The sequence below is a fragment of the Gymnoscopelus braueri genome, assembly GCF_963280865.1.
Source record: "Gymnoscopelus braueri genome assembly, chromosome: 15".
NCBI classification, from domain to species: domain Eukaryota; kingdom Metazoa; phylum Chordata; class Actinopteri; order Myctophiformes; family Myctophidae; genus Gymnoscopelus; species Gymnoscopelus braueri.
In genome coordinates, this window is record NC_137620.1 from 51,139,410 (window position 1) to 51,150,145 (window position 10,736).

Below are 10,736 nucleotides of genomic sequence, written 5' to 3' on the forward strand. Positions count from 1 at the left end.
GAACAACCTCTCTCTTAACGTCGACAAGACCAAAGAACTGATCGTGGACTTCAGGAGGCCGCGGAGAGACCATGCGCCCATCCTCATCGACGGTGCTGCAGTGGAAAGGGTCAGCGAGTTCAAGTTCCTCGGAGTACACATCGAGGAGGACCTCAAATGGGAGACGCACTCCACACACGTGAGGAAAAAGGCTCAGCAGCGACTGTACTGGCTCCGCCGCCTGAAGAAGCTCGGAGTAGGACGTCGCATCCTCAGGCTGTACTACAACAGTTCTGTTGAAGGCATCCTAACAGGCTGTGTCACGGCCTGGTACGGGAACTGCACTGCCCGAGAAAAGGTCAGCCTACAACGAGTAGTGCGATCGGCAGAGCGGAAAATGGGAATCGAGCTCCCAGCGCTCCAGGAACTGTACAAAAAGCGGTGCGTGGTCAAAGCCAAGCGCATCATCAAGGACAAGCACCACCCAAGTCACAGACTGTTCAACCCCCTACAACGACCGCGACCGGGCAAGGGGCTCTACCGCAGTATCAAGAGTTCCACCACCAGATTTTGGTGTAGTTTCAATCCAGCCGCTGTCAGAATGCTGAATGGGGCATAAGCCTGGATGAGTTCAGCAGCCTGACAGCAGGCGGCGCAGACTTTTCTGGCTCTTCCTGAACACACCTGTGGATTATACCAGGGACAATGACTTGGACTTTAGCCCCCCCTCGGACACACCTGTGGACTACACCAGGTACAAATGACTTTTTGTTGCACTCCCTCATGGAGCTACATGCGGATTATACTAGGGTCAGTCCACTCTAGGTGGACACGCACTGACCTTTTGCACCTTAATCCCTTGTATAACGCACTGACTTTTTTTGGGTCTTTTTATTGTGCTCCTTTTCCTCTAAGCACCTTAACGTCCTTTGTCTATCATGCACAGTATAAGTATAACATGCACAAGTATACAATACATTGCTGCTATGCTCAGGCACCTTAGTTTAGTTTTTTAGTTTTTTTATTATCTCAGGTAATTGTAAATATGTAGATAACTTGTCTGGCCTTCTGTTGCTCTCTTGTTTTTGATCTCCTTCCCACCTGCCCCCCACCCTCTTCTTCTCCCCCCCCCCCCCCTCTTCTTTCTATGGAAACTAACGTTGCGATGGGAACGATGTACAAAAAAGAATTTCACCCACTTTTTTACCTTGTAAACCTGTGATGTGACAATAAAACTGATTCTGATTATGGTTTAATGGTTGTAAACTACGTATTGCAATCATGCAATGTGGTGTTACTTTATCCAAATAATAATATGAATAGGCTAATAGGCTTAAATGTTAAACTAGCCTAATAACAGCATTTTCCCAACCGGCCACGGTGGCCGGTGATGTTTATAATAAACGGCCAATTAAACATTTATCGGTCAAAGACCGGTCAATACCGGCTAACAAAAACATTATTATAGCGCCACCATGAGGCCGATTTTAAAACTAGAACTACTCATTCACTGCCAGACTTATTCCTGGCTGTGTGGTCCCACTGACAGGATTTTGCGATTCTCTTACCTTTTCAAGTAGTCACAGAATATTTATCTCTAGTATGATCAATCCCCTGATGGTTGCTAATCACTGAGGGTTTCACTGTGCTTCTGTGAAAACAATTTATTGCGATTCCTGTTCCCTCGTTATACTCGTTGAAAATAGCATGATTCGCTCAAAAATACTTAGTAAAACACAGGAAAACAGGGAATTTTTTCTCAGTTTTTATTTTAACAGCGAAGTGAATGGAGATTTTTTTTTTTTAAGACGTCATTGGCAGTGTGGGCTTACTAAAACAGCCGTTAAAAGACGTCATTGGCAGGGAATGAGTTAACTACAGATATAAGTCACTATGTGAAAGCAGTTTGTGAATGAAGTCGTACAAATCCATATTCATTTTATCAGACACGCCCCCTTCCTATACAAACCCAATGTAATTTCAAACTCTATTTTAACCATGACAGATTAATTGAAAACACCCGTGTCCTTCTATTACGTGAGGGGCAGTGTTTTTACAATTACTTTTTTCATTCATTATTTTTATTAAAACATTTTAATTTCCCCCCAAAATATAAAAAATAAATAAAAAAACATGGCCCCTCACGCATTAGAATGACTTCTTCTTCGAGTCCATAGCAATCTTAGATGTCGTTCTGCCAGTACCGGGCACAGGCCACAGCTGATGGAGTAGGTTCTGCCAGGTCCTCTGGGCTGCACCGGGGGGCGTCGGCACATTCCAGCAGGTGGGACATTGTCTGCTCTGATCCACAGTCTTCTGCTGTGTAATTCCAGGCTTTCATCAGTGCTTTGCACCTCCCCTGTTCCACACGCAGTCTATTTAGTGACTTCCAGGTTGTCCAGCCAAGGTCGTGGCCACTAGCGAGGCTTTCCGTTGGTATGATCCCTCTGTCCAGCCATTCAAGAGCTTGTGTGTTGTTACTTTGCCATTCATCTTCCCAGATGTTGGTCCTTGCTGCTTGTTTGGTTGTCTGGAGGGGCACGATATCAGTCAATGAATCTAACATGGTTCAAATGGAGTTAGAAGTGATTATGGGTTTGTATAGAAAGGGGGCGTGTCTGATAAAAAATATTATCAAATATCTAAATAGTGAATCAAGACACTTGAAAAACTGTCTGAGGTGAAACACAGAAGCCTGAGTAGACGTTAAAATGAACCCAAACATGTTTGACAGTGAAATATCCCTTTAAACCAACTGCTTCACAGGAATAATTTTGGTGTAACTATAGAGATTCAATAGAGAATCTATATTTTATATACACAGATTAAATAATTAAAAGAATAAACAGTGTTTTAGAGCCTCAGAGCTCAGTAATCAGTGGCCAGTGTGATCACAGCTGTGGCAGAAACAGACCGACTGGAGGATTAGATGCAGGCTCTCAAACCTCCTGTGGTTTGTTTGTAAACAGTTTTTATGGGATGGACAGACAGACACACTCGGAAATGGTTTCTGCCTACTTTTATGTTATCAAACTATCTATTTATATGCATAAATATGCCATGCAGATGGTTTATCTTCATTAATGTTACATGTAAAGCTGTTATTTAACATTCAGTTGGTCTATCTTCATTAATATTACATGTACAGCTGTTACTTAACATTCAGTTGGTCTATCTTCATTAATGTTACATGTACAGCTGCTATTTAACATTGCAGTTGGTCTATCTTCATTAATGTTACTATTTAACATTTTAGACATTTAATTTGGACTTCTACAGCAGTGCAGCAGCACCCGTAGAAAGCAAAGTATCTGTGGAAAGCGTAGCTCAATGGTGAAGAGCCTGCTGTCAAAATGACTACAGAAAACTTCATCATCTTAAAGGTTTCATGACATTAAAAGTCATGGTCCTTCAAACGTGTATAAAAAGTTTTAACTGTAAATTCCACTCCAGTGAGCCATTGCAGGTGTTTTTCTCTCACATTTCTAAAGCCTTTTCAACTGCAATGAAAAAAGAAATCTTTGCCCGCGGGTGTCGCTGTTGAGGGATTTTGCCTGTCAATCATCGCATCTGCTCCCCCCCCCAAAGAAAAGGATAGGGGAGGGGAGGGGCGAGGAGGAGAGTGGGCGGGATTAATGGCCTGTGACTTCACTCTCCAAGGGGAAATCACAGATTACTTTTCAGCCTAATTATTCAGAAAACCCCTGACCACAGAAACTCCACTGAATGTTCAAATGTTTTTTTGGGTGTAATTGAGGCCATAAAACCGCCCAAAAAACATAAAAAATAGAAAAGTGAAAATGATTGTCATAGAACCTTTAATTAATGTGCAAACCAACTGCTTCATAAGAACTATGTTGATCTATATTTTATATACACAAATTGTGTGGCAGTATTTCTGTCTTTTTACACCGGACCTTTCTTCTCCCACAGACCTGAGAAAATGTTTTGGTCTCTGGAGTGGGAGGAGCAATGGGGGAAGAAGGGGGCTGTGATTGGCTGGACGCTAGTGCATTAGCTTTGACTCCAGTTTCAGGGTTTGGGAGGTTTGAAGCGACACTTTTTGCTGTCCAGCTTCACAATGCTAAAGAAAAGCTTCAAACGTTCATTTACATAGACATTACATCGAAACTCAAAGCTAATCTTTTGCACCAGGCTGGGTAATGTGAAGGGGGCAAAACGGGGCATGATTATACCTTCATGTGTCAGATTACTCTTGCCTCCCTACCTGCTCGCTCGCTTAATAATGAATTGCTAGCTGCTGGAAAAGTTCTTAATGTGAAATCACTAAAATAATGTGAAATCACTCAAATAAGCCATAGAGTCAGTGGTGTGACCTCCTTGTCCAATGTTTAACTACAGATATAAGTTACTATATGAAAGAAGTTTGTGAATGAAGTCGTACAAATCACAATGTGGTGTTCAGTGGTGAAGCTGCACTATACAGGCTTGTGTGCATGTCCTATCTATGTAATAAACTATGAAATAGTCACATAAGTCTATTATATATTCATAATAAATGTTCTCTCCACAGAGAGAGGAAGAGGAGGAGTCGTGTTGTGACTCAGCAGGCGTCCAGGTGTTCAGTGTGTGAGGAGGTTCTGACAGATCCAGTCTCCACCAGCTGTGGACACTGGTTCTGCAGACAGTGCATCACCTCATACTGGGACCAGTCTGCTCCAACAGGACACTATGGCTGTCCCCAGTGTGGAAAGAGATCCAGAACCACACCTGGACTGAAGACACCCAGTCAAACCACACCTGGACTGAAGACACCCAGTCAAACCACACCTGGACTGAAGACACCCAGACAAACCACACCTGGACTGAAGACACCCAGTCAAACCACACCTGGACTGAAGACACCCAGTCAAACCACACCTGGACTGAAGACACCCAGTCAAACCACACCTGGACTGAAGACACCCAGACAAACCACACCTGGACTGAAGACACCCAGTCAAACCACAACTGGACTGAAGACACCCAGTCAAACCACACCTGGACTGAAGACACCCAGACAAACCACACCTGGACTGAAGACACCCAGTCAAACCACACCTGGACTGAAGACACCCAGTCAAACCACACCTGGACTGAAGACACCCAGTCAAACCACACCTGGACTGAAGACACCCAGTCAAACCACACCTGGACTGAAGACACCCAGACAAACCAGCAGTGGACAAAGTAAGACAGGCCACAATTTATACTAATTAATATTTCATGTTAACTGAAATACTTAAATGGTTGTAAACATAGTCAGACTAAATGTCCACATTGTTTTATAAGTTTCCATGTTCAAATAGTGATGCTAAACATCTATCAACTCTGGACAAAATGTTATTATTATTTATAACTGTTTTCTCAATGAATTGTATATTTCAAGGGGACATGTAATTAATAATGTGCATACACATCTGAATGTTGGTTTAAATTAACTTGCATGTTTAAAATGTATTAATTCTCTTCTCGTAGCAGGTGTCAGTCTGCAGGACGAGTTAAAGGATTATAAGATCAGTTTGAACAGTCTTGATCGTGTGACATACGTCACTGAAGTGCCCTCCCTCAGCAGCATCTACACAGAGCTCTACATCACAGTGGGAGAGAGTGAAGGGGTTAATAATCAACATGAGGTCTGGCAGCTTGAGACAGCTTCCAAGAAGAAGACCCTCCATGACACACCAATCAACTGCTGTGACATCTTTAAGCCCCTCCTCCTTGGCAGAGACAAACCCATCAGAAGAGTTCTGACCAAGGGCATCGCTGGCATTGGAAAAACATTCTCTGTGCGTAAGTTCACTCTGGACTGGGCAAAGGGTTTGGAAAATCAAGACGTCATTCTCCTGGTTCCCTTTTCATTCCGGGAACTGAACTTGGTCAGAGATGAGCAGCACAGTCTTCTCAACCTCATCCATGTTTTCCACCCAACATTAAAGAAGGTCACAGCAGAGCAGCTCGCTGTCTGGAAAGTTGGCTTCATCTTTGATGGTCTGGATGAAAGCAGGTTTTCAATGAACTTCCACAACAATGACATTGTTTGTGATGTCACAGTGACATCATCAGTGGACGTGCTGTTGACAAACCTCATCAAGGGGAATCTGCTTCCCTCAGCTCTCCTCTGGATAACTACCAGACCTGCAGCAGCCAATCAGATCCCTCCTGCATGTGTTGACATGGTGACAGAAGTACGAGGGTTCACAGATCCCCAGAAGGAGGACTTCTTCAGGAAGAGATTCAGTGATGAGAAGCTGGCCAGCACAATCATCTCACACATGAAGACATCAAGGAGCCTCCACATCATGTGTCACATCCCAGTCATCTGTTGTATCACTGCTACCGTTCTGGAGGACTTGTTGAAGACAGACGAGACAGGACAGCTGCCCAAGTCCCTGACTCAGATGTACAGCCACTTCCTGTTGGTCCAGACAAAGAGGAAGAGGCTGAAGTATGATGAGACCCATGAGGTGAATCAACAGCAGCTCATGGAGACTGACAGGGAGATTCTTCTGAAGCTGGGCAGGCTGGCGTTTGAACATCTGCAGAAAGGTAGCATCATGTTCTACCAAGAAGACCTGAAAGAGTGTGGTCTTGATGTGAAAGAAGCCTCGCTGTACTCAGGAGTGTGCACAGAGATCTTCAAAGAAGAGAGTGTGAGCTTCCAGAAAAAGGTCTACAGCTTTGTTCATCTGAGCATCCAGGAGTTTCTGGCTGCAGTCTACCTGTTCCACTGTTTCACACAAAAGAACATGAAGGTACTGAAGACATTCCTGGGAAGAGGAGGAGGAGGAGAAGAAGAAATGACCCCGGAGGAATTCCTGCAGAGAGCCATGGTGAAAGCCCTAGAGAGTGAAAACGGTCACCTGGACCTCTTTGTCCGCTTCCTTCATGGTCTCTCACTGGAGTCCAACCAGAGTCTGCTGGGTCAGACAGAGAACAGTCCAGAGAGCATCCAGAGAGCCATTAACAACATGAAGAAGATGAATCTCCCTATGAACAGTTACTCTCCTGACAGATGTATCAACATCTTCCACTGTTTGATGGAGATGAACGACCACTCAGTACATCAGGAGATCCAACAGTACCTGAAGTCAGAGGACAGATCAAAGACAGAACTGTCTCCAATCCAGTGTTCAGCTCTGGCCTTCATGCTGCAGATGTCAGAGGAGGTTCTGGATGAGTTGTACCTGGACACATACAACACATCAGTGGCGGGGCGACATAGACTGATCCCAGCTGTGAGGAACAGCAGAAAGGCTCGGTTAGTATTCATGTGAATATAAAACTTACTAGAGTAGAGTCAATCTACCTTCACACCACTACACTATAACTATTATTATTAGTGTGGTTGCCCTAACAGGGCAACCAGACTATAGTTCTAGGGATACTTTATTTATTTGTTTCTAGATAAACAATACTTTAGACCGCATCTCCTCCCACAGTTTTTATCCCCCAATGTTGTGCCATATCTCAAAATGACCGTCTTGACCTGGAATCGTGCGCTTGTATTTTGCTAAGAGATTGGTTAAATAGTTTAATTGATATTGATTTATTAGTGCATTAAATTTCCCCATCCGCTTTAATGTAAAAGTGAAAAAACTCAAATTCAAGTATTTTTTTCTCAGAAACCGTAAGAGCTAGAGTTACCACATTTGGAGGGGAGGTTCATAATTTAGTCCGAAATTATTAAAAAAATAATTACACTAATCGGCCACATGGTGGCGCTATAACAGCCCCCTTTACGTTTTGGCCTTTAACTCTTGAACCGTAGGTCGTAAAATCAAAATTTATTTTCACCTGAATTCCTTGGGTCACGACGCATCTCCCCATATAGGCCACGCCCATTTGCGTCTGGATAGATTTTCCGCCATTTTGAATTTTCTTCAAAACACACTTTTTGCACCTTTTCCAATTCTTTTTTTCCAAATCTCACAAAAATCGGTACACGTGATCTATGGACTCATGCGATAAACCTATCCAAACGGCATTTTGATAGTCCTTACCTTTCGTCCGTAATTGGCTTACAAAGTTAGTGGGAGGAGCCCGTTTTACCAAAAAGGCCAAAAATCACGAACGAAACGTCCAATCGATCCCAAATTTGAATCACATGTCGAAGGAGGTTTACTCAACGAATCCCCAATAGCATTTCCACTTTGACCCATAGGGGGCGCCACAACTGCGCAAAACGTAACCGTTTGATGCAAAAACATGATTTTTGGGGGGATCACTCCTCTCAAATTGAAAAGCAGGTGATCTCAGGAGTGACATGACGATGTCATTGGCCCGCTACCTTTGTGGGAGGGGCTTATTTATTTTATTGGGAGGGGCCAATTTCTTCAAATCAAAACGCCATGTATCACGAACACAGGATCCAATCAGCACCAAATTCGAATGGCACGTCACGCGGCCTCCGACGGTATTCCTCCCAGCATATTCCTCGCGTCCCGGCGGCAACGACCCGCGACCGGCGTCGGCGCAACCACACTTTGCAATTGCCCTGAATTGCGACGCGTCTAGTTATTATTATTATTATTATTATTATTATTATTATTATTATTATTATTGTCTCCGCCAGGCCGAAGGTATGTTTTCACTTTGTCCGTCCGTGTGTGTGTCCGTCCAGTGACATCACAATATTGTCTGTCCGTGTGTCCGTCCAGCTCCATACATGGGCACATGGTCTGTGAACACTTAACATTGGTCAAGCATCACGTGACCTCACAATATGTAATATAAATAGGTAAGACAGAATTAATCAGGAATAGTTTTACCACCTCGCCTGGCGGAGACCTGTGCTCCGAGGAGCACATTTTCTAGTTATTATTATTATTATTATTATTATTATTATTATTACTATCATTATTATTATCCTACTACTATAATTGAGAAGGACTATAATTGAAGGACAAGGGTTGGATGGGGGTAAGTCCCTGAGACATACCAGAGTCATGTCCAGGAGGTGTACTTGTACATCAAGCTGCCTCACACTAAGGAAACAGGAGATAGGCTCCTGCTCTATGGGCCTCTATGGGCAAGGCTTACTTACTTTACTTATAATTGAGAAGTACGTCCGAGAAGTACGTCCGGAGTTGGTCAGCACAGGATCTCTCCACTTGCCTCCAAACTTGCCACAGACTATTGATCAGAGCTCTGGCTAATACTTAGGCTTCTTTCCCACCGTGATCAGTGATCAGACCCTCAGCTTGACTTGGCAGAGCTTTGCATGACGTTTATGAAGGACTTCACATGACGTATGAGCCTTCCTGGTTCATAAATGTCTCTTACTACATCTTAGCCACAGCAACTTTCCTTCTTTTTGGCAAAAGAAAGATGAGGAGAGGAGAGGAGAGGGGAGGGGAGGGGAGGGGAGGAGAGGAGAGGAGAGGAGAGGAGAGGAGAGGAGAGGAGAGGAGAGGAGAGGAGAGGAGGGGGGGGGGGGGGGTGAGGAGAGGAGAGGAGAGGAGAGGAGACAGGAGAGGGTCCTTGAGGAGTTCCAGGGGAACTCCATCTCCTCTCCTCTCCTCTCCTCCCTCTTCTCTCTCCTCTCCTCTCCTCCCTCTCTCTCCTCTCCTCTCCTCTCCTCTCCTCTCCTCTCCTCTCCTCTCCTCTCCTCTCCTCTCCTCTCCTCTCCCCTCTCCTCTCCCCCCTCCTCTCCTCTCCTCCCCTCCTCTCCCCCCTCCTCTCCTCTCCTCCCTCCTCTCCTCTCCTCTCCTCTCCTCCCCTCCTCTCTCTCCCCCCTCCTCTCCTCTCCTCCCCTCTTCTCTCTCCTCTCCCCCCCTCTCCTCCCCTCTTCTCTCTCCTCTCCTCTCCTCTCCCCTCTCCTCTCCTCTCCTCCCCTCTTCTCTCTCCTCTCCCCCCTCCTCTCCTCTCCCCCCCTCCTCTCCTCTCCTCCCCTCCTCTCCCCCCTCCTCTCCTCCCCTCCTCTCCCCCTCCTCTCCTCTCCTCCCCTCCTCTCCCCCCTCCTCTCCTCTCCTCCCCTCCCCTCCCCTCTCTCCTCTCCTCTCCTCTCCTCTCCTCTCCTCTCCTCTCCTCTCCTCTCCTCTCCTCTCCTCTCCTCTCCCCCCTCCTCTCCTCCCCTCTTCTCTCTCCTCCTCTCCTCTCCTCTCTCTCCTCTCCCCCCTCCTCTCCTCCCCTCTTCTCTCTCCTCTCCTCCCCTCCTCTCCTCTCCCCCCCTCCTCTCCTCTCCTCCCCTCCTCTCCCCCCTCCTCTCCTCCCCTCCTCTCCCCCCTCCTCTCCTCTCCTCCCCTCCTCTCCCCCCTCCTCTCCTCTCCTCCCCTCCCCTCTCTCCTCTCCTCTCCTCTCCTCTCCTCTCCTCTCCTCTCCTCTCCTCTCCTCTCTCCTCCTCTCCTCTCCTCTCTCTCCTCTCCCCCCTCCTCTCCTCCCCTCTTCTCTCTCCTCTCCTCCCCTCCTCTCCTCTCCTCCCCCTCCTCTCCTCTTCTCTCCTCTTCTCTCTCCTCTCCCCCTCCTCTCCTCTCCTCCCCTCTTCTCTCTCCTCTCCTCTCCCCCCTCCTCTCCTCTCCTCCCCTTCTCTCCTCTCCTCCCCTCCTCTCCTCCCCCTCCTCTCCTCTCCTCCCCTCTTCTCTCTCCTCCTCTCCTCTCCCCCCTCCTCTCCTCTCCTCCCCTCTTCTCTCTCCTCTCCCCCTCCTCTCCTCTCCTCCCCTCTTCTCTCTCCTCTCCCCCCTCTCCTCCTCTCCTCCCCTCTTCTCTCTCCTCTCCTCCCCCTCTCCTCCTCTCCTCCCCTCTTCTCTCTCCTCTCC

The 10,736-nt window shown here is 46.4% G+C and overlaps 1 protein-coding gene across 1 annotated transcript in view; it reads left to right on the forward strand.

The window, feature by feature from the left end:
• Positions 1–10,736, forward strand: part of LOC308101628 (NACHT, LRR and PYD domains-containing protein 3-like) — a gene marked incomplete at both ends in the record, with an annotated part of 39,544 nt that overhangs the window by 3,701 nt on the left and 25,107 nt on the right. Inside the window, 3 exons of the mRNA XM_080451049.1 lie at positions 4,514–4,901; positions 5,013–5,169; positions 5,458–7,240. Coding sequence (XP_080307175.1) covers positions 4,514–4,901; positions 5,013–5,169; positions 5,458–7,240 — 2,328 coding nt within the window. The remainder of the gene's footprint in view (positions 1–4,513; positions 4,902–5,012; positions 5,170–5,457; positions 7,241–10,736) is intronic.